The 24,638-nt window shown below is 45.5% G+C and overlaps 1 protein-coding gene across 3 annotated transcripts in view; it reads left to right on the top strand.

Annotated features, from left to right (window-relative positions):
- CPPED1 (calcineurin-like phosphoesterase domain containing 1) overlaps positions 1–24,638 on the top strand; it is a 113,033-nt gene that overhangs the window by 75,817 nt on the left and 12,578 nt on the right. For all 3 annotated transcript variants that reach the window (XM_012647803.1, XM_012647802.1, XM_012647804.1), the window contains exon 3: positions 5,145–5,567. In XM_012647803.1, the coding sequence (XP_012503257.1) occupies positions 5,145–5,567 (423 nt within the window). The remainder of the gene's footprint in view (positions 1–5,144; positions 5,568–24,638) is intronic.

The raw sequence follows: 24,638 nt of genomic DNA, 5'->3' as shown, positions 1-24,638 counted from the left end.
TTTTATTTCAAAATATTAAGGGGGCACAAATGTTTTTATTTACATGGCTTGAGTCAGGACTATAAATGTGCCCATCACCCAAATAGTGTTCATTGTACCCATTAGGTGGGTTTTTGCCCCTCCTCTCCTCCCTCCTCCTCCCCCTGCTTGATTTCCAATGAGTTTTACTTCCTTCTGTGCGCTCATTGTGTTCATCGGTTAGTTCTAATTTATTAGAGGGTACATGTGTTTGTTTTTCCATCCTTGAGATACTTCATGTAGGATTATTTTGTTTTTCGTAGCTTCTTTGGGATTTTCTGTGGAGACAGTCATGTCTTCTGGGAATAGATAGTTTTTTTTCTTTCTGTCCAATCTGTATGACTTTCCTTCCTTTTTCTTGCCTCTTGCACTGGCTGGAACTTCCAGGGTGACCTGCAGTGAGAGAGGTGCGAGCAGCCCTCCTTGCCTTGTTCCCGATCTTAGGGGGAAGGCGTTTAATCTTTCACCGTTAAGTGTGATGTTATACGTTTTTTTAATAGCTGTCGTTTATCCAGTTAAGGATGTTTATTTCTCTTCCTAGTTTGCTGAGAGATTTTATTAGACAATGTGTTTTAAGGCTATTTGGAAAACAGCCAAGATACTAATGTCTACCTCAATGAATATTGACAAAAATAAATCATGCATTTCATGGTACCGCTAATACAAACAAGAATTTTGTATCGTTATAATGCTTTTTACCTCCTAGTTTTACTTCAACCTATTGCATTTTCAAAATTTTCAAAAAATGTTTTAAACACCTCGCAGCTTTCCACACTGCACCTGTCATTCCCGTCCAGGGTCCCCTCGTGGGGGCAGGCGTGTGCTGACGTGGGGGTCCCTGTTCTCTCGGTACTCACTTCTCAGCAGGTGCCTCTCCACCTTGGCGACCTGCCCCAAACGATCCTTCTCTTTCCCTGTTCTAAGTCATTTCTTGCAATTTTTCAAAGTCTTCCCTTCTGTTCCTATCTCCCTCCACATTCTTTCTGTGTAGACATCCCTTCTGTCAAGCACAGAGCCCTGCTTGAGACTTAAGAAACTCATGGAAGCTCCGTGTCCTTGGCTAGGTTTTCCATTTTTTCTGTTCGTGTTGCTGGTGAGGTTTGGCTCTCAGCTTTGGGTTCTCCATACACTTGCTACAATACTATGACTGTTTCTTAGAAGCTCTGCTAAGATGTGCTATGAGCTCTGTTAATGCTAAGGTGTTATTGAAATTCTGACCCAAAAGAGATTCTGACACACACAGATGAAAGCTTGTTAAACATAATGCAAATGTTTTCATTAAACTTGGCTTTTTGTAACCTAGAATTTACTCCTTTACTTCTAAATTCTTAACTGAAAAGTATTTATATCCCTGGGGAATGTTTTCATTCTTTCAGAAATGACTTACTAATTGTTCGCACACACAGTAGATCACTGATAAAAATGGAAGAATTTATTACTTTCGAGGGGGAGTGTGGAGAGAAGACAGCTAACATTTTGACGTACTTATTTGTACCAGACTCTGGACATCATTATCTTGGAATGAATCCTTACAGCCCCTCCTGGATGTGGAATTATCCTCCCCATTTCACACACGATGATACTAAGGCTGAGAGGAACCAAGGGACTTACCCATGGCCATTCAGTTTGTCAGGGACAAGAGCCACCAACCAAGCCCTGGTGACTCCATGCAAGAGGTATAGAAAATACTGGAAAAGCTACATAAGAGGGAGGCTCATCTTTGATTGAAGAGACGCAGGGAAGATAGGCTTCATGTTTTTTAACAGGTTATTGGGGGATGTTTATGATTTCCCCAAAAGCAGCATGCCTCTGACGTTTGAAAACAAACGTCCCATTGCTATGTGTAATTCCCAGCTCTTCCCTGTAGGTTTCTTTGTAGACAAGGTCTCCTTCCCACATCTTGAGTAAGCCTTTCTTTTGAAGTGCTCATTTCTCAACTTTTCTGTTTGTGGTTGTTAACTACTTGCACACTCCCCGTATCAGCATGTGAAGGACCGTGGTGAATGCTCTTTGAAAATCAAGGATGGGAGATGCTCTGTACCCCAGTGTATTATAAAGTCCTCATCCTGTGGATCAGGGCAGCCGAGAGAAGTGCCCCTGGGAGGTGGCACCCTAATGTGCTACCTGGACACCGTAATGAGAGGTAGGACCCTGAGCAAGACCACCGAGTTCAGATCCCAACTTCTCCACTGGTCGTGCAGCTAAAGCGAGTCGATACACACACAGCTCTGAGAACAGTGCCTGGCCCGCTGTAGGTGCCGATAAATAACAGCTATGACTGCATATCCAAAACCCCAAGTCAATATGAATAGGAAGAAGAGTGAGAGAGGGGTGTCTTCGAGGTCTTTTAGAAAACCTGATAAGGAAAGTAGGGACGGATTAGCCTTGGTCCACAGAGGCCTTTGGAGAGGGTTTATCATGTTCAAAGCCACAAAGGATTTGTCTTCCCTAAATTGGCAGTCTATTTACATGGGAAAAGAATGGACCGACAGAGTCTTAGAGAGGATTACATAAGTCGGCATGGATGCCTGCAGTCCGGGTTCAGCTAGAGAAGCAACATCCATCAATGGCACCTTCGGACTGGGAGCCCAGAGCCGGCCCCGACCAGCCACGAGGCAGACGCTGACTGTTGGCAAAGCCCCAGCACCACCGTGAGAGGGGCCGCCCGGTCCCCAGTGCCAGGCAGGACCTCTTTGCCCTGAGGCTGAGGCTGTCTGGCCTCCTCCTCACCTGAGCAGATTGGGCTTCAGACCCCAGCTCTTGCTATGGGGGGCCAGCGTCAGCCAGCCTTTCCCAAGCCAGGTCCCCTGGTCCTCAGAGGTCGGAAATGGCTGCAGTGCAGCCGCCTGACTGGCTTCCTCTGGATCTTGTTTAAGCCCTAGGCTCCTGGGGCTAAAAGCACCTCTTTTTTAATTTTTAAGTGACAACAGTACATAAACTTGGGAAAAGGGAGGATGGAAAGAAGGAAGGAAAGTAGTGTAAAGGGTTTTAAACCAAATGTAAGTCTCCCTCACTCTCCGCTTCTGTTTCCCAGATTTAACCAGAGTTAACAGTTTTCTTTGAATCTTTGGAAAAGGTCTATCCATAATACATGAATATATATAAGGCTTTTAAAAATTTATATGTGATTTTACTCCTCCGTGCCTTACATTTTTACTTAATATATATTAAAGACCTTGCCGTAGCATCAATATAGATCACCTTTCTCTTAGCCTTTTATTCACTTACTTTATTAGGATTAAATGTAAAAACATTTCAGTGATATATTGGAATTCTGGACTCTAATACATCTCACAGTGTAACTGAAAATAAACGACATGAACCCTGGCAGAATTGCAAGGAGAGATGGATTGGTATACAATTACAGTGACGACTTAACCAATTCTCTCAGAAACTAATATAGATCAACAGGCCAAAAGAAAAGAATAATGATACAGGAGATTTGAACTGCAGCGTTAATAAATTTGATTGAGTGGAAATGTGCAGTCTGGGCATCGCAGAGCTCAATATTCAGCAATTAGAGGATGCGCGTTCTTTGCAAGCTCACACGGGAGATTTAGAGAACCCGGCACATACTTGGCCGTAAAGGAAATCTCAGTAATAGTCATCTCCTTGTAGTTGTCATTTGTGAAAGAGTTTTGTCTTTTTTCTTTGCTGAGTTCTATCAATTCCAATTTCACAGCTGCCTGTTTTAGGACTGTCTAGACTCTGAATGTCTTTGTTTCTGCTTCCTGGTCTTTATTACCTGTAATTGCTTCGTAAGGACTTTTTCGCTTTCTTTTTAATTCGTGATGGAACGTTGGGTACAGCTTTCCTCTGCTTATGCAGCATTTTTCAGGTGAGTTTTCAGCATCCCTGGGGAAGGTGAGCAGCTCTTTTTCCTCATTTTTTCTGTGCTGTCTTTGCCTGGTACCAGCACATTCCTCGGGACTCACGTGGTACTAGAAGTATATCCTTTCCCTGTTGCTTTCTCAGTAACGCCTAGTACCATCCGACACAGATGGGTGCGCATCTGTAGTTCACTCGACAAATTATCTGACTCCTCGGTGGAGAGGGAACGGTTTGTGTCTCTTTAGCTCACGGCTCATCCCCAGTAACTAAATCAGTGCCTTTTACATAGTCAGCACTCAATAAATATTTGTTGAATAAATTGCCATAAAGAGGCTCAAAGAAACAGATGTGGAATTGAATGGGTCATTTTAAAATCCGTTCATTAAAAGCTTTAAGACATTATTACAGGAAGCGTGGGAGCCAGCAATCTGAAGCGGGCGGGTGCTGGTTGCCCGCACTCTTTCCAACTCTTTGTCCAAATAATCATTTCCATTCTGAGTCCCGTGTGCGGAAGGGAATATGCTTAACTGTAGCATGTTGAGCCCTTGTGCCCTCATACGCTGGTTGGAATATAAAGTGCCTCTTCCTCTGTAGGGGGCACTGGGCGAGATGCCCATGTCAGTTGCTCTAGCCATTCAGTGTCTAAGGATTTTTTTCCTATAAAGTTGCTCACACAGTCTGTAAGGCCATGTGTATGGTAAGAAAAACTTAAAATAGCCATTGGTGTGGGGCTAGTGTTTAAAGCTGGGTCCATACATCACAAGGGTACACAGGATATGCTGTTGAGCTGGGGGAGAAAAGTTACAACTATCTGTATTTAGCACTTTTTTTTTCTTTTGATATAGATGGGATTTCACTATGTTGCCCAGGCTGGCCTCGAATTCTTGGCCTCCAGCGAGCCTCCTACCTCAGCCTCCCAAAGTGCTGGGATTACAGGCATGAACCATTGTTACAGGCCTACATTTAGCGTTCGTTGAAATAAAAGATAGAAATTAAGCTTCACTAATATTTACCATCAGGATTGACCGCACACCGTCACTCAGCAAACGTGGGGCAGTGGCCACATAGATGATGAACTTCCAAGGTATCCAGGGAAGGACAGGAGTCTTTCAACTCAAAGGGACAGACAGAGGCACTCACCCCACTTATTGATTTGCTTTTAGTGTCTGACTACTTTTTGCAATTTCCACATGCTGGGTTGAGTGGATTTCTAGATTCTTTTCTTTTTTGACTGTATGTTAGCAAAGACATAAACAGCCTCTGGCCATCTCAGGACATGATCCTCCCTTTTCCAGGGACACCCTGGCGGAAGGAGCAGACGGAGGACCTGCAGCGGGTGCTCAGGGCGGTTGACCGGGAGATCCCCCTGGTTCTCGTCAGCGGTAACCACGACGTGGGCAATGTCCCCACAGCCGAGACCGTCGAGGAGTTCTGCCAGACTTGGGGAGACGACTATTTCAGCTTCTGGGTCGGGGGCGTCCTCTTCCTGGTCCTCAACTCCCAGTTCTTGTACGACGCCTCCAGGTGCCCTGCCCTGAAGCAGGCCCAGGACCAGTGGCTGGACCAGCAGCTGAGGATCGCGGAGCAGCGGCGCTGCCAGCACGCCGTTGTCTTCCAGCACATCCCGCTGTTCCTGCAGAGCATCGACGAAGACGACGACTACTTCAACCTCAGCAAGTCCGTGCGCAAAGAGATGGCAGACAAGTTCACCAAAGCAGGTAGCGGCCAGAGGGCCACAGGTGTCTGGGTGGAAGGGCGGTCTGGAGAGGGAGTTTCCAGATCCTTCTCCGGCCCCTCTGCAACCTGACAAAGGGGAGAGAGGATGGGGCTTTGGGTTCTGATCCCAACTCTGCCACTCCCTGGCTGCCTGGCTGCCTCATCCTTCTAAGCCTCAGTTTCCTAATCTGTGAAATGGGACCAATAGTAGTGTCTCTCTTACAGGATGGATGTGGGTAATACTATAAAGCATGTAGACCATCCCCTAGCCTACCAAGTACTACACATGTGGTAGCTGCTCACAGTTGAAGATGGGAGTCCTGGAAGTGCGAAGTTCTTGGTGGGGGGAGGGGTAGGTGGATCTGAATGTGGCTGCATGTGCCTTGGGAGACCCATCTTTTCTCATTTCTCTGGGCTGCAAGAACTTGCTCAACAACAGATGACCTTTAAGAGCCAGGCTTCCTACCGGTATGAGACAGCTGTAACCCAGGAAATACTAGGATGTGGCTTTAGTGGGCAGATCCCAGGGCCTTGGCAGTTTTCCCCTAGTGAGTGGATTAAATTCTCTTCCAGAATCAGGAGACAGAAATGTATTTTAGTTCATCTTACCCTGCTGTAGATTTTTAGCTGATCATACATGGGACATGCATGCACACACAGAGAATGAAGACACCCCATTCGGGGAGGTGAGACCTCCGCTTCTGACGGCACGCTCCATGACACTAGCCCAACACCACTTCTCTGCTCCAGGCAGCACCTCCATCGGCTCAGAGATACAGTGTGTTCTAGGCCGGTTCCCTGGGTTATTGGTGACTTGACAGGATTCCAATTTTGACACCTGTTGTGACTCTGGTCTTGGTCCTAGTTCCTCCTTTTGGACCTTTCCAGGGCTTCGTTGTATCAAACACTTCTAAAGGTTAAATATATGCATTTATTTGTTATGGGGTAGAGGAAAGGAGGTGGCTTGACCCAGTAGCAAGTATTCATTTAAAAAAAAAAAAAAGAACTCCGATCCTCTTCTTTTCATCTTTGAGTGTTAAATGTGTTTGCATTTGCTCGAGAAAAGTATAATAGACCCTTCTGTATTTTTGAGACATTTTACAAAACGCTCACATAATTGGAGACATTTTCCAACTGTTCCATGGAGATAAAGTTGGAAAACTTCTATTAAGACCTTTGAAATTTCATGCCATGCTTGAGTTGGTGCAGAAAAATGTTCTGATGACAAGGAAACAAAGTGTCAAGACAGCATCAGTGCCACCGTGGAGACTATTTTGTAACAGAGAATAAAGCCAGAGAGAACATTTAATGCCACTGAAATGATTCCTTTCACATCAAATGTTAAATGATGCAAATGTCATCCCAGCGACTGCTCTCTGCTCTCTGCTCTGCGTTCTCGCCAGCCATGTTCCTGAGTGGCCTGCGGTTCTGGATTTCCCATCATACGACAGAGCACCCCCAGATAGGAGAAGACCCACAGCTCTAACAGGGCACCGTGAGGCGAAGCCTGGTGACCACCCACCAAGAGCCCCAGAGGGCAGTGTCACGTCCAGGGTGCACCAGCCCCCCTGCCCGCCCACTCAGGGCTGCAGCCCTGCTAGCTCAGGAACCTAAGCTGTCAGCACACCCAGAGCTGGTCTGTGTCTGCAGGTGAGCTCCAATTATCCCAGCTCAGAGACTGATTTCTACAACCAGAATGCCAGTTGATTAGTTTAAAGCAAGCCCGAAGCCCTCCCCTCTGCCCTGGCAGCGCAGTCTCTTCCCATAGGCAGAGCTACATGGGAAGCCAAATTGTAATCAGGAGGTTGTTTGGTAGGCCTGAGACAGAGCAGGGGGTTAGTGACCTGTCTCTACTCTAACAGCATCAGACTCCAGAATCCTGATGCCTCCATCTCCAGTTGGAGCCCCCTTGCAGGGGTGATGGGGGTGGGGGCACTCAGATATCCCGCGGCTCTTTAATTATACCTCCTCCACATCTCTCTAGCCCGTCTACTTCCTCAGGCCCCCATGGCCTCGCCTGGGTCCTGGCATCAGCTCTGCACTGCGCTCCCTGCTCCACTCTTGCTCATTCTAGTCCATTGTCCACCTGGCAGCCAGGGGGCGTGAGCTGCACAGCCCGAACCCTCCAGAGGTTCCCCTCGCCCCCAGGTAAGGCCCAGCTCTTCGCTGCCCCATCCAGTGCCTTCCCCTCCAGCCTCCACTGCGTCACCTGGCCAAGCCCGCTCAACTTTGGCACCTCTTCTGTATGAGGTTCTCCCCCCGTACCTGGTTCTTCCTCAATCCCAGCACTTGTCAAACAGATTTACAAGCATTGACATCTCTGAATCCCCCGTTAGACTCTCAGCTCCCTGGCAAGAACAGGGTTGCGTCCATCTCTGCATTCGGGAGGCCTGGCTCAGGCATTTGCTCACATTAAATGCTTCATCAGTGTTTGTGGAATGAGTGAAGGAATGAAAGTCTTTGCCTCGCACCCCTGCCCTCGGTGGCCGACCGACGCAGCTCATTTGTCTGTTTAGCACTGTCTGGGTGCCAGGCACGGGGCAGAGCAAGTCCCAGACCCATCAAGCTCCCAACACATGGCCTCCAGGGCCTCCACTTGTGTGTCTCCCTGCTCCTGTCCCTGTGCTGTCTCTCGGGGTCACTCAGCAGTCTTTCTCTCTTTCCAAGCGTCCCCTCCCTTCTATCTCCCCCAGCCACCTCCGTCAGGTATTAGAAGGTGCCTCTTCGTGGCCGCCGTCCAGGGGGTCTTCACCAGGGAGATGGGAGCCCTCCCTGCAGTCGCCTGTCAGTGTCAGTAGCTTGCAAACCAGACCCTTCACTTAATGCCCTCTGAAACACAGAACAAACCCTGGACAACATCAGAAAGAGATCCAAATCAGATGTGGACACAGCTCCGTCGTAGGCTGAACACAGATAGGTGGGCTCTCGTGGGGACTGTACACATCCGTGACTCAGTAATGCAGAGAACGGCTTGGGACACAGCAGTATAATTGGAACTCATTTTGGAAAGCCAGAAGTTCAAGCGGTATTTTGTAAAAATCATTAACTTGAAGACTGGGATAAAATTGGGGGTGATGATGGCAGATGGTATTTAATATTGCCTCCTGCTTCCCCCCCCTCAGCAATATTATTCCCTAATACTATTTCAGTCTCATTTATCTCCTTGTGCTGAAATGCCAATACTTAAAAATATGTCAAAAGCTCATCAGGATATCAGGGTAGCTTTTAATTATGATAATTGTGTTGTTATAAAATATCCTTTTAAAGAGCACATCCCTCCCCAAACCACCATGGAGGTAGAACCCAGCTTCCTTCCAGCAAGCTCAATGAATAATTCTGAATCATTGTGTGGGATGAATAAATGATTCAATAATGAGCATCAACAATCATCTCCCATTGTTGCATTAATTTTTGTAAAATGGGATGAGGTACATGAGGAGGAAGGGGTGTCACTGTACGGTGGGCCACCGTGCGTGTGAGGATGCATTCTGTGAATCGAAACCCACGAGCTTCCAAGCACAGGTTTCCCTAGAAACGGATGCATCCTGCTTCTACTTTGGAAGCTCAATAAAAACCCTTCTTTGTATGATACAAAACCGTTGTCAATAGCTGGTACAAATAAACAGTTATCAGGGCAGGACAGATACACAGATGTGAAGCGGCACCCATCATTTTCTGTCTTCTTTTGCTCCGCCTGAGGATAATCAATTTCATCACATCCAAGGGATGCAGAAATTGGTTTTCCCCTTAATTCGCCTGATACCTAGTTGGAGTTGCAAAGACAGGTAGTAGATAATGAAACCTTGGTTGAGCCCAGACATTGTCTCCGTCCCTCCTGTCTCTTTGAGCAAGAAGGTTAATATGTGACCCAGTTAATACAGATTCCAATTTAAAAACTCAGTCTTAAAAAACAAGCCTAGCTCTTTAAATGACCATATTTCCCTTGATATCTCAATACCTTTTCTTTTTTCCATTCTCAACATAAGAGATTAGAACTGTGCATTACAAAGCCCAGAGCAAATTTGGCAATTATGAAAAATTTCAATAAGTTGATCTTCCCTGTAAAAGTTAATGAGTAATTTCACAGAATTAGAGTTTCACCTCTAGTGTTTATGCTTTTTTAAAAAAAAGAGAGAGATCTTAGCCCATGGTTATGGTTTTAGAATTTCAAAGTTTTAAGAAACAAAAAGGTCAAGTTTCCAGGGTCTACTTTATAGGAAGAATAAAACATCAAATCCTACTCTAACATCTTATTGAGTTGCATTGAAATTATTAGTTTACATCCTGACTCCTCCAAGGAAAAGGGGCCAAGCTTTATTAACTTGTGTAAACCCAGGCCCTAGGCAGGGCTGTCACAGAGTAGCCCCTTGGAAAATAAATATTGGTTAAATGGAACGGAATCAAGCTTGATTCCAATCTACTTATCATCACAATCATAGGTGATGTCCACATCACCTATGGATTGGTGTTTACCAACTGACTTTCTGATGGAGAATACATCGCCTAGAGCAGGGTCCGCAAACAAGGTCCACAGATTTTCCCATAAAAGGTCAAACAGTAAGCATTTCGGGCTTAGCAACTACTGGGCCTTTGTACAGTGAGATTAGCCAGGGACAACACATAAACAATTGAGTGTGGCCACACCCCAAGAAAACTTAATTACAAAAACTGGTAGTGGGCCTGCAGGCCAGTTTTTCAACCCTTGGCTTAAAGAAATATTCCCGTTAGGATGTGATTCTCTTGCTCTCCGCAACCTTGACTGCATCATGTATATGTCTAATTCTAAGATGCTTCTGGTGACCGTGTTGTGGCAGCCACCTCTGAAGGGTCTGCCCAGAACAAGCCACCTCTGGTTCTTCCTTGGAGGGTATGCATGGGTGGGGCACACATCCCACCCAGGGCCCGGAATGTGATGTGAGGGTGTAGGTGGGAGGGAAAGGCCCATGGGGGCACTTAAAATGTCTACTACTGCGGTGTTTGTTTTAAGATGTATTGAAAAAGTTATAACTAGTTCATCAACTTAAAAATACTAAGTAAATAATAGTACGGGTGGTATGCAGATAAGGCACAACTTCTGGAGGCAGAGAGGGGGTGCCGGGATCTGGGCCAGTGGGATGCGGGGGCCATATATACAACATAGCAGATGCGCAAACAGACTTTGGCTTCCAGCAAACCTGGCATGACATCCTTTGGTGCCACTCCCCAGCTAAACATCTTTCTGTCTTTGTTTTCTCAGTTGTAAAATGAGGGCAACCTCATCAGGTTGATGTGAGAATCAGATAAGGTGAGGTTCTTAGCACCGTGCCTGGTGCAGCACTCGATAAGCACTCGATAAGGGCTTGTTTGCTGTCACATGATCCTGGACTGCATTGAGACCCCACAACAGGCAGATTTGCCTCATCCGTTAGCTGGAACAGTGCACTTCTCACCCCAGGGTGCTGGCATCCTTCTTGCGGAGGTGCAGTGAGAACCTGCCCGCAAAGAGAGGTGTGTCTGGTGCGGGGACACGCCTGCAGTTTGCTGATAGAACTTTGTAAAGTAAAAAAGGAAAGAATTATCCACCCTGTTCACAATGCAAACTACAGGATGTGAAGCTAAACAAAATCCTGGCTCCTGAGATATGCAGGAAGACAGACTATCTCAGCAAGTCCGAGATTTTTCAGGGTGGATGAGGAATGCATGTTACTTTTAGTTTTACGAAAAGGGGGTACTAGTTTAGAAAGGTGGTAATCACTGAGTAGATGAAAAATTCCTGCAGAATTTAGTGATAGAATTTGACTCTGTTTATTTTTTAAAGCACACGCCTCACCAATGAATATGTTAATAAATCCACCTTTGAATCTTAACTTCATAGTCAGATTTTTCCACATCTAGCAAATGTGTCCACAAGATAATGACAGTCATCTTACGATGTTCTCTGTTTAAAATGCATTTTTAAAAAACTATCTTTTTTTAACTAGTGAAAACCCCCAAACAGTCCTGTTTTTCTTTTTTTAAGCGCCTGTAGAATCCAGAGTCTCTGGGGGCATATCAGCTTGAAGAATTTTACCCTCTTTAATTTATTTTCTAGGATTTGATCTTGAATTCATTCTCCCAGGTTTGGCCCATTTTACGTTCCAATCAATTCACCATAAAACCTCATGCTTTAGTCATTTGATGTCTGAGTCTCATTCATTATAAACCCAGATAAAAGACCAACTGCCGAAGCTACATCTGGTGTGAAGTGATGGATTACATTTCTCACTTTGGAGGTATCCTTAACAGTTGGGCTAATTAAAGTTAAAATCAAGTCCTGATGGTAAATATTTATAAATTGAGAATCTGGCGTGTGTAAATGTGTACTGCTGCTTCCTGAAGTTAAGTCAATATTTACTCATTCAGCGAACAGACCAGGCCCCATGCAAGGCACTGAGGACAGAGGAAGGAACAAAACTGAAATTCCTTCTCTGGGGTAATAAATCACTCTTAAAGTAGAAATTTAAGAATTTGTCGAAAAATTCCATTGCAACATTTCAGAAAGCTCCCAGTTCATGGGAGACAGCAGTGTCTGTTGAAGTTTATGAAGTCAAAATATTATGTCTTTTTTTCTTTTTAAGTCATGTTTTAAAAATAGCAATTGGTGTCATTTTGAAATTAGTGGTGGGACCTCTTTGTAAAACTCCAGTATCCCTAGCCTAGAGAAACACTCTCACTTCCTCCAGTAGTTCAAGTTATTTTTTTTTTAATCTCTGAACTTGCCTTCATTTGAAAGGCATTTCTCCCCCCACTATTTCCAACATTATAAGTACAGATCTAGAACATTCTATATAAAATAAAGCTTGAAATTGCTTTAATTTCATTGCTTTTTTCATTTTACTTAAAAGTAGTGTTTGCACGTTGGTGATTGATTTGGAAGTAAAAGAATATAGCCTTATTTAGATAAATCCCCTTGGGTGCCAGACATTATCACGACTTTAGAGATGCTTTATCCAGGTCTGCAGTACAGGTGTGGAAACTGGGTACCTCAGATCATGGCAAATGCAGTTAATTTCAATTTGTATTTAATAAAATGTTGGTTGCTACGGCCAATATGCACCAACTCAGAATGAGCAAAGAAATGATCAAGTATCAACTTGGTTTCCTTGGCCTAAATTGTCTGAAACAATTCTTTAGCAGAGTCCTGCACTTTACATTTGACACTGGCAGCAGTATCATTGAGGATTATTTACAGATTTCATCAGTTTTCCTAAGGGTCTCTTTCTGAGTCTGTCAATAATCCGATTATTGGCTTCTCGGGAACTAATATGTGTGTGTGTGTGTTTCCTCCACCAGAACCTTATTTGCCGATGATTCCCAGTGTCATTGTCATCAGCTTTATGAAATCCTGCGTCTTTAGTGCGATTTGTGGTTTCACATAAAGGTGCAGTCTGTCTGGTTGCACAGGTTGGGGGATTTTGAGCAGTCCATTCTTTAACATTTTCTTGTTAATAAGAAATGCCTTCTTTTCATATAGCTGAGATCATATGTGAGCATTTTGGAAGCACAAGATTATGTCATATGAAGCATCGTCTCATGTCATTAAAAATGTTCCCCAAACCACAGCTATGTTGTACTCCATAGACATACCATGTGCATTTAACTCTTCTGCCGTTATTGGACATTCAGGCTGTTTCCCCTTGTTCTCTGGGATAAATACTACTATTGTGAACTTCTTTGTGCACAAACAGGCCCCAATCTTAAAAAATGCTTGCATGTTTCCATATTTGGGGAACGAATGCCTAAATTTGGTCTCGACAAGGCCAAATGTGGCCACATGTTGTGTTTCGCTGAAGAGAGTCAGCATTCTGATTGGAGCTCTTGACAGTGGGGCTGGGCATTTTGCTTATTGTTGTATTCATCTTTTCACTTCTCAACATTTACTACACCTGGAAACCAAGGACACAAAGGCGAGTAGGCATCGGCCCCACCCTCAGGAAGCTCAGAGTCCACAGGAAGAGTCAGGGAAGGAACTAGAGAATTTCCATTGATGTGGACGTCTTAGAGTGGGACTTCGACACACTTCAGAGATGCTTTTCAATATTTAAATCTCCCTCTCCATAAATCGCATGTGAAGATGTAAGTATTTTGCTGGCTGCCTGTTGGATAGGGTGTGGTTACTCTTAAGAACACGTGAATTGCATGGTACCTGTTGCCCTGGGTGACTTCCACGTCAGTGACATTTCATCCCTCCTTCCTGCTTCCTTCCTTCCTTTACCTTAATTCATAGCAACCTTTACTTCGTGGCTGTGCCTTCATGAAATCACTCCCTCAGATGTCTGAGTTTGGGACACCTATTCATTCAGTTAATTCAGTAAATTTGGGGATTGCCTACTCTGTGCCAAGCCCACGTATCTGCCTACAGCAAAGACTTTTCAAGAGAAAGAAAAGTTTTTTGTATTATTAATCCATTAATACCTGGAATCATTGTGATCTGGGGCCACCATTTCCTGTCTTCTGGTCAGGGTCACAGAATAGCCCCGTTGAGGTCAGTGACCCTCTGGCCAGATCTCCGGCCAGGCACTCTCCAAAAAAGGTGCACAGTCCTTAAAGGTCAAGCGAAGAGCCTCTCGAATAGCAGGAAGCAGTTAAGAGGGACTTTGGCTATAATTGTAGTATTTCATTTCTCCTTTGAAAAATGTAAAAGTAGATCTTATAGGCTATTAATGTTTGTAATCTCTGGGTGGTGGGAATTTGAATGTTACATTATTTTTTTTAATTTCTCAAAAAAATGAATAATAAAAAGAATCCCTATAATGGAGTCTAGGTCAGGGGTTGGCAAACTATTTTGGTTAAGGGCCAGATAGTAAATATTTTAGGCTTTGTGGGCTAAGATACAAAATTGAGGATATTACATCAGCACCTATATAAACCCAAAAGCAGCCATTTGGAAATGTAAGAAGCATTCTCAGCTCACAGGCCATGTCAGAAAACAGATGATTGCTCTAGTTTGCTGACCCCTGGTCTGGGTACTCACGATCAGTCGCCACTGAGGCTTGCATTTAAAGATAACATTTATAGAGCCATCAGTCCCTTTCAAAAACTTACACCACTTAGCCCTTTCCACGCCTAATCTCTTCTAGCCACAAATGACAGGCTACACTCTACATCAAAGGGAGGAAGAGCTTTTCTTTCTTTGTGTTCAGTTGACCGTGTTTGGGGTGTTGTAATGACTCACACTCTGCCTCCAGTGGGTATTGTCTGTCTCTCACTTCCAAATCGCCTCCAAGTTGCCATATAGACATGGCCGAGGGTTACTCAGCCACCTGTCCCATGTCTGTGTCCTCCCTCTCTGACGAGGAGCCTGCTGCAGCACTCACTGCCTTTGGATCCGGCCTTGGTCCTATTGAACCCAAGATGCTTGGGAAAGCAATTTCACAGGAGTAGGAACAAGGTCAGAAAGGTCACTGTCAAAACAATTTTCTAACAGTCTTGCTCAATCCCACTCTAACAAGGAAACTTCCTGGGACCTCATGGATAATAGGCAAACTCTACTTAATTTTGTAAGGCCAACTTACATAGTGTTCAAATGGACACCCCTTCTAACAGGTATCAGTTCCTTTGGACTCTATGGAACGGGAAGCTGCAAGTCCCCAAGCTCAGAGAGTGAGGCTATTTATTCTGTCACATGGGTAGAAGGCCACAGGTGGGTCAGTCACTCAGCCTGGCTGACTCCGTGGCCAGGGTCTATCCGTGCACCTGCTCTGCCCTCACCAGCATGGCCCTTTGCTTAGGCTGGACTTCTCAGATGGCTGGCGCAGTTCAGGACGTCACATTAAGACTTGACAAGCCCCAGAGGCAGAAAAGGGAACTTTTTAAAAGAAACATCATCTTTTCCAGACACCCCCGTGATTTCCTCTCAGATCTCTGTATCCAGACCTGGGCCACAGGCCCCTTCGCAGCCCCTTGTGACCACAGGAGGAGAATTGTCACAGCTGTCTCAATCCTGGTTCTGGGGACGAAGCCCTTGACCTCCCAGAGCAGGATGTTTCACAGAACAAAACCAGGAGGAAAAGGGAGGGCGTGGATATTGAGAGGCAACCAGCAGTGTCTCCACTGGCAAGGAAGAAAAATCCCATGTTCACACCTTATTTAAAACACGGTGCCAAAAAGCATTGTGTCCCCAGCGTGTGATAGTGCGTATGTGCTGGGGGTTTAAACACATGACCTCTGAAACTCACAACTACTCTAAGAGTCGTCTGTTGTTACCACCCGCTTTTCAAAATTGAGGAAACGACGTTCAGGGCCGTGAAGTAGCTTGTCTTTGGCATGTGAGTAACAGGATTCAAAATCAATGCTCATTCCACTGCCTCTGGCTTCCACCTTCTTGCTAGTAACATCGGGCCTCCTTTTATAAGGAACATGGCAAGTCTTTTGTAAAATCAGAAAATTCAGAACTCTCCCCGCCAGCTTTGCTAATACTGGCAAAGAGGGGAGATTAGCTTATGAGTTGGCACTAGTTTCATTTATTCATTCAGTATCCAACCATCCATCCGTCCATTCATTCATTTATCCGACAGTCCGTACAGAGCAGCTGCTCTCGACGCAGTTCATCCTGGGGATGGATACTGAGTTAAACAGACCTGGCCTCTGCCCCTAGGAGCTCACAGACCAGTCGGGGAAACCAAGATGAGAACCAGAAACCGCAGGACAAAAGGAGAGGAACATGCAAGGAACAGGAGGAAGGAGCATCAGCCCTGTCTAGCTCGGCTGGGGATGTTTCCCCACAGGAGGAAAGGGACGAGCAGGGTCTTAAAGGATGAATAAGAGTTCATCGGGCAGACGTGGGCAGGAAGAGGCACAACATGAGCAGAGGCCAGAGCCACCAAACAGCTCGCTGGGTACCAGAGCTGGCAGTGAAGTTGCTCAGTGACTGGAGCAGGCTCCAGTGGAAACGCTGCATTTGATGCCGTGTCACAGGGGCCAGATCAGGACCCTAGGGTGATGGGAACCCTGAGAGCTTTTACTCAGATTAGTGGCGAATTGGGTTTTGCATTTTAGAAAGATGGCCTTGCTCAGTCTACCAAGATGCATTTTCTCCCTTTTTAACAGAGCCTTGGCTTTGTTCAGGGCACAGCACAACAGGCTGAGATGCTCCATCTCCAGACCCCCATACAGCCAGGTGTGGCCACCTGACCCAGTTCAGGAATTTAGCAAGTGGGGCTTCCAGGAGTGCTTTTTGTTGACCTTTTCCTCTTCTTCCTCCTTGGAGCTTGGACATGGTGCCCAAAAGCCCTGAGCCATCTGCAATCTTGAGGACAAAAGCTACAAGCTGAGGATGGCAAAGCAGGAAGGTGGAAGGAGCCTGGATCCTTCAGGAGATCCTTGAGCTGCTGCTCCCACTCTGGGCTGCACCTCCTTCCTCTTTATGGGACAAAGCACAGATAAGCATGCGCACTCCCTGTACTTGTTTAAGCCACCGTGGCCACTGACAACTGAGTGTCATCCTGACACATCTGGAGGCAGAGAGGAGGACAGGAGAGCAGGCCACCAGGAAGACCACACTGAGGATGGAGCGAGGTGGGAGCAGGTGCAGACAGACCAACGGCACAGGATGCGTGGACCAAGGTTGGTGGGGGTGTCTCAGGTGACTCCTGCATCCCTGGGTTGGACAACTGCGTGATGGTCCAGGTAAACCCACAAGAGGAGCGACAGGCATCAGGGTGAAGGGAGTGAGCGGAGTCTGCAGAGCTTGTAGGGACATCAGGAAGCCGAAGAACAGAGTCTGGGCTGGGAAATGATTTAGAATCTTCGGCAGGTGAGGATGGCTGAGGTAACAACAGAGGGTGCAGTCACAGTGAGAGGGAAGAGGAGAAGAGAAAGTCAAGTTATGGACAGAGCCGCGGGAAGGCCACCATCTCCAGGACTGGTGGAAGCAGAGGACCTGCTTGAGGACTCTGAGCCAGAACAGGAGGCAGGGGCACGTTGGAGTCCAGAGGTAAGGAAAAGCGTGCAAACTCAGCTAATGCGTGTTCTTTAAGGGATCATCACCTGATTAGAGCTTTTCTTGCCCCGGGTATTAAAACGGAAACCGACTTACCCAAGGCCCTCACATCTTGATGGCCGCCTCTCCCCGCTCTCAGCCTTCCTGGCTAGAGTCAAAGGCAGGGTGCTTTCTTCCTGGCAAATCTCATCTTCCACATTCTGCAAAACATTTCCCTTCCTCGGCTCGCACCACCTCTGTCTACCTCCCTCAAGTATTTTTGGATGAATTTCCAATTTGATACATGAGCATTCTGTCAGTCAAAACAATCTTTTTTAATGAGCCTCTTGTCCTGACAGCTGTGTTTAAGATAGGGCATGGAAATCTAGAAAATTGTCCATTCTGGACTGAAACCTTCATGTGTGCCCCACGCTCCGTCTCATACGCAAGCCTGCCATCTTCTTTTAAAAATAAAGAGAAAATTATGAATAGTGAGAAAGATATAATTTGTGCAAATGAAAAAAAAAAAGATCCTGATCAGATACTCAGAGAAGGATGAGAGGAAAGTATAATTATTGAGCGCCGTCTGAGTACAGGACACGTTAACTTCCTGCCGTGCAACCCCGGGCGTGTCTCTGATTCTCACTCGATCTTGGTGACACTGAGGGTGGTTGGTACTAGTCTTGGCTTCCACGCGAGGAAACTGTGGCTCAGGGATGTTGATGTCTGTGCCACAGCCACACAGCTCAGCCACGGCAGAACCGAGGTTCAAGCCTGTGTCTCCTGACACCTGGCTCCCACCCCAAGCTGCCACTGCGTTTCTGGCAACCACATATCAGTATTAATAAAATACAACCTTCCTCTTGCCTATTCTGCAGGTTTTGAACTTGCAAGTCATCAGAGGGGAAAAAATAAAAAGTTGAGCATGGATGGCCTCCCATGTAGAAAAGGAATAAGGGGCAGTGAGTCTGGAGGTGGCAGGAGCACAATTAATCCTTGAGTCTAGGGCGGGAAGTGATGCTACGCTGTAACCACACTCCCAGGGCTGTGGACGCAGCAGGGCAGCCAGGCACCTCCGGGCCCTGGAGAGTAATTATTTCCCAGCACCACTCTTTGCCCTGGAGCAGGAGAGCTCGTGGGCTCCAAGGGGCGGGAAGGTCCATGTCCTTTCTAATTGTAAGTGGGATGAGGATGCAGTGGGTGGAAGTGGGAAACGTCGTGCTATGAGCGGGAACGTGGGTCCCTCGCGGCTGCCTCTGGGTGTTGGTGTGATGACTGTGACCCCCAAACCTTCCGTCCAGGCTTCCTTGGAATTTTTGCAGCAGAACGACTTTGAGCCTGATGAAGCTGAAAACGCAGGGCCCCTGGTGTTCTCTAGGCCACTTTTCTGCCATCAAGAATTGTGTTTCATCTGTCCCCTCCCAACTTCTCTTAGTTTCAACTATGAGGAACCTTGAAAAGGGAAGAATATATTTATTGTCGATTATGATTTAGGCAAGGCAAGAAAAGCATAATTTACCTGGTGTCTTAGTTCATTTTGTGCTGCTATAATGGAATACCTGAGACTGGGTAATTTATAAAAAACATAAATTCATTTCTTTCCATTCTGGAGGCTGGGAAGTCCAAGGTCGAGAGGCCTGCATCTGGCGAGGGCCTTCTTGCTGCGCCTTCGATGGTGGAAGGGCAGGTTGGCGTGCAAGCAAAAGGGTGAGGGGAGGGGCTGGGCCAAACTTATCCTTTTATCAGGAACCCACTTCTCTCAATAATGGCATTAATCCAATCACGGGGGCAGAGCTCTCGTGACCTAATCACCTATTAAAAGTCCCACCTCTCAATACGGTTCACTGGGAATTAAGTTTCTAACACGTGAGCTTTGAGGGACACATTCAAACCATAGCACATGGCTATTTTATAGGGAAGGAAAATTTGGGGGAAAAAATCCTTAAAGCAAAGCAACCTCTTCAAGTTATAGAGTACACGCTGGCCTTGGCGAAGGTCATTTCAACAACCGAGCCATTGCTTCCTATCCAAGCAAAATATTAAAAAGAGGGATCAGGGGAGAATCCCAAGAGGAGGCTATGAATCCTAAGACAGGCCAGATGTTTTATGTCACATGGGCCAGACATCTGAGCCTATGCCTAGGGTGGCCGGATGTGCGGATGTTCATGTGGCACCCACAAGAGGAGAGGCAGGATCCCAGGTTTCCCGCAGGGCCCAGCCCAGGAGCACCTGGTCCCATCTCAGTGACGTCCTTGAGGGGCTTCGCTTCAGAAGGAGATAATGCCCCCTCGCCCCACCCAGGTCTACAGAGGCAGAGCTGCTTGGTGTGGGGGCTCCTTAACCCATACCTTCTTCTCCTCTGCTAAGGATGCTGCGGCCAACAGGAACAGATGGGCCCCTCCCTCCTCCCCAGAGACCCAGGCCCGAGGGGCTGCACAAAGACCCATTCCCCTCAGGCAGTCTCTGCCCCAGGGTCCTGGAGGCTCTCTGGGAAACATGCTACTGCACGAGCAGTCCTTGGAGGACTCAAGGCTTTGGAACGTTCTTACCTCCAGGTTCGCAGAGTTTTTATCATTCAAATATAGAAAGATCATCTGACAGCCTGGATTTCACATACCAGTGTAGGGGCAGAAGGAAAGCTTTTGTTCTGTCCTCTGAAGGTTCGCTGCTGGAATGAACTGACAATAAACAGATTAACGGGAGAAAAAAGCATGAAATATATTAACGTGCTTAACTGTGGAGCCATACAAAATAAGAGACTCAAAGAAGGGCCAGATGGTGGAAATTTATATACCCTCTTCAGAGGGGAGAAGGAGATGGGGGAAATGTAGACAATTTTGAGCGCTCGTAAATGATTTTTAGGGAAATTGAATGGGTCCAGGAGGCAGACATTATCTTATAAATAATTGTCTTGGGGAACTGAGTGGGAGTGGCAAGTTACGGGAAGGTGAGGGGCAGAACTGCGCTGTGAACAAAGATTGTCTTACTACGGAGACAGGGTCGCCCAGGTAATCTCTTGGAACCGCCCTCAGAAGAATCGAAGAAAAGTCTATCTAGGCATGGCAAGGACTTCGTCTCTTCTCTTCTCCAGTAGTTAATCTTTCCTGGATATTTGCGAGATTTCTAGGGAGGAGGTTTTAAGACAATTGCATTTCTTTTGGGAGGAAGTTTCCTTAGTCAGATAAGGAAATTCTGTAGAGTCCCTCACTGAGTTGGGGAGGGAAGGTCAGAGAGACCTTCAGGCTGTTTCTTTAGCTCAGCAAGTCAAAGCACCATATATTGGGGTATCATTTTCTGAGCCCCCAACACCAGAAACATAGTTTTCAGGATTTTAGAGACTAGCTCTGAGATAGGGCTATTATCCTGGATGGAACAAGTAAAGGATATGTTATTGAGTGAATAAAAGCAAGTTGCAAATCCATATGTGGCATATCTCATTGAAATTATATGTATGTGTATATATTTCTATATATTTATATCTAATATATTAGCATAGTTACTTAAATTATCTGGAAAATACACACTAAACTCCAAAAACAGGAAAATAGGAAGAGGGATTTCAAGAGATTTTCCTCCCCCTGCTTTTTTGTTTGATGGTCTGTAGTTTTACAGTATTTGATTTTATTTTTAGCAAGCATATATTGCTTTTTTAAAAAAACTTTATTCAGAAATATTTTCAGGCTTTCAAAAAAGTTGCGAGACTAAGAATAGTAAAAAGGATATCTATATTCCCTTTACCCAAATTTATCAGCCATTAACATTTTACCCCAATGGCTTTATTATTTGTTTATTTTCTAGAGCTACTGCAAATACCTATGTTAATAACATTTTTCTGATCTGTTTGAGGGTAAGTTGCTTACATCTTGTGTGTGTGTTTCTTATTTTCCCTTCTTTCTGACACAAAAGGTAGCCTACTGTATATGCTTTTCTGCACTTTACGCAACTGTTTTCCTGAGAAATCACTCGTTATCAGTTCACGGAGACTTTCCTCGTGCTGTTTTACAGCTGCAGCGTGTGTGTGTACCATGCTTTGCTTTCAAAGGCAGCAAAAACAGTGATGCTACATAATGGAAAGAAAATGTAAAGCCACTGAAAAGAGCACGCTGCAGCCCGCATAGAAGGTCTTTGTTGTTTTTAAAGTGGGTGGGGCTATGGGAAAAGCCGCCTGGCTAGTGAGCTCTTGGGCTTTTTGCTTAACTCCTACTGGGCTGTTCTGACATCTCACAAACAGAATAATGAGGTCATGAGGTCCAGCTGAAGTAACTGTCGGGGTTCCTAGAAGCAAAGCCTGAAACAGGGATCGGAGTTGGCTCCTGGGAGGAGGGGAGTGAGGAGGCAGGACTGGGGAGGGGACATGGCCAGGCACGGACGGGGCTGTCCTCTGACATCAGCCTGAGCCGCCGGAGCCCCAGAGCGCTGGCTGCACCACGGAGTCGGCCCCACCCTGAGGCAAGGGGGCCGACTCCCCCACTCCCATGCACGATAATATATTTTAGGAATGTTGAAGAATTCAAAGTAATACACACAAAGAGGCTTGTTCACAATGCCTGGCCCGTAGTAGGTCTTCAGTAAATTATTGCTGTTGCTATTATTGTTGTTATTCCCTTTATCCTTTTTCTTTCTTTTTCGTTACAGTTTTATCGAGATATAATTCACATACCATACAATTCTCCTATCTTAAGTGTACCGTTCGATTGTTTTTAGTATGTGTTGTACATCCATTACCACCATCCATTTGAGAACAGCTTTATTTTATTACTCCATAAAGAGACCCTGTATCCTTTAGCAATCACTCCGCCATTTCCTCCCAAACCTCAACATCCCGTAAACAGGGCCTAGAAGGGACACGTCTGCCATCGTAAGTCCACTCTGCCATCCTAAGTCCTATGGACGGGCTTTGTTCTCAGGAAGATGAAAGGGGTTATCCAGCATGATAAAAGAACAGGAAGGATAGCAGTTACTCAGAAATTCTGGATAAATAGAAACTTGTTTTAGGTCCTCCCAGATAGTCTCCCTTCTAATCTTTGCAAGGCTCTTGTGAGGTCCCCAAGGAATGAACTGTCAGTGATTAAACTCTCAAACCCTTGGTGGGAATTTAAATTGGTTAAGTTTTTCTGAAGAATAATTTGACAGTCATATCAAAAGTCCAAAACATAGTAATACGAAGGCTAAATTTTTCCCAAAAAAGGAAAGGATGCCTATTTTCACCACTCCTTTTTCACGTTGTATAGGAGACCCTAATCATTGCAGAGGCAGGAGAAAGAAATAAGAGGCATAAAGATAAGAAGTAAAACTGCACTTATTTGTAGATAATGTGATTTTTTTAACTTAGAAAATCCCAGGGATCTACAAAAATAATTAGTAGAACTAATCAATGAATTTAACAGGGTCTCAGGATATAAGGTTAATAGACAAAAATCAATTCTTATATAGTCTCAGCAAACAAGTGAAACTGTAAAAATAATTCAATTTATCATAGCACCATGAAGCATAAAATACTATAGATTCAACAAAATCCCAATCAAAATTACAACAGTTTTATTTTTTTAGAAATCAACAAGCTGATTCTAAAATCTATATGCAAAGCACCTATAATAGCCAAAACAGCTGAAGTAGACCTGAATTACTTTTTTAGATGGAAGGCTCTTGCTTGTAGAATAATTGATCTGTTTTGTGTTCATTAAAGCAGTGCTCTTTTTTTGGGTAAATAACACTTGTCTCCCTTGCTTAAAATCGCATTCATGGTTTTATAAATGAAACTACAAATTACTCTTTCCCTTGTTTCCTTTATTTTGGAGAAACATGGAAACTTCCAATTTGTGAAGATTCAGGAAATCTTAGCTGGACTTTGCCCGAATGTGTTTCTTTCAGTGGTACCATTTTCTTCATGACTGGGTGTGGCCTCCCGCCTGTGTTTATAAATAAAGTTTTATTGAATCGCCGCTGCACCCACAAGCTCACATACTTTCTGTGGCAGAGTTGAGTAGCTGAGATTCCCGTGCTCGACAGGGGGCCAGTCTGCAAGAGCCTTTGTATTTGGTGGCTGCTGCTTCCTAGACACACCCCGACTTCCCTTCTTGCCAGTGATATTCCCCGCGCCTCATGTGTTTTACCTTGACTTGGCAGGTGTTTTGGTGACGAGCACTGACTCTGGGGACAGACCCCTGGGTTCAGAACCCCGCCTTGCCACATACATGCTGAGTTAGGCAAACTACTGAATGTCTCTAAATCTCGGATAATAAAATCACAGATGATAACTGTGCCTCCTTCATAAGGAAATTGTGGGGATTAAATGAGTTTAAAACGTGTGAAGTGCCTACAACGATGTGTAGGCAGATAGTGAACACTCCATAAATATGACTATTATTATTATTACTATTACTCCTACTACCATAATATAATCCTCCTTCAGGCCCCAGGTCAGATGTGAGCAGAGAACTAGGAGAATCAAGGGTCTATTTAGGTCAAAGCCACCCCCTCCAGGAAGCCTTCTTGAAGGGCCTGCAGCACCATGACCTTTGGCACTTTGCACCTCTAAGAGGGTGGACAGAGCATGTGCTTCTGAGTCGGCCTGGTCCAGGTAGATGTCCCAGCTTTGTGATCCCAGGCAAGTCACTTAACCTCTCTGCGCCTCATTCCTTCATCTGTAAAGGGGGATCATCTCTTCCTCATGGGGGTCCTTGTGAGGTTTAAGTGAGATGATACATGCATAAAGTGAAGCTCACAGGAGATGTTCAGTAAATAAAACACTGCTAAATTGTGCTGTCACTCCCTGCATTTTGTTTCGAATGGCTCTTTCCATTACTACTGGGCTGTAGACCTTGAGCTCTTGAATGCTGGGGCTGGTCCCACTGCATTCCAGCAACACCTGGCCCCAAGAGGGAGCTCAGCAAGTGTTTGAAGAAACAGCCCCCTGCCTTACCCAGGGAGCATGGAGCAGGTCTCTTCCTTCCTCCACGTCCCCCAGCAGTCCTGGGCCACGGGCATGTAGGCGCTGGGAAGGGTACATACCAGTGAAATTCTGTGAGAGTGCACATACTGGAATCTGGAGCTCCCAAACTGGCAACTCAAAAGCCCGAATTTAACAGCGCAGAACCTCTTCCTGAATGAGTCAGGTGGGGCTTAACCATGACTT

The sequence above is a fragment of the Propithecus coquereli genome, unplaced genomic scaffold, assembly GCF_000956105.1.
Source record: "Propithecus coquereli isolate 6110/MARCELLA unplaced genomic scaffold, Pcoq_1.0 Scaffold27, whole genome shotgun sequence".
Lineage (NCBI taxonomy): Eukaryota > Metazoa > Chordata > Mammalia > Primates > Indriidae > Propithecus > Propithecus coquereli.
The sequence above is the reverse complement of the archived record's forward strand: the minus strand, read 5'-3'. Positions and strand labels throughout refer to the sequence as shown.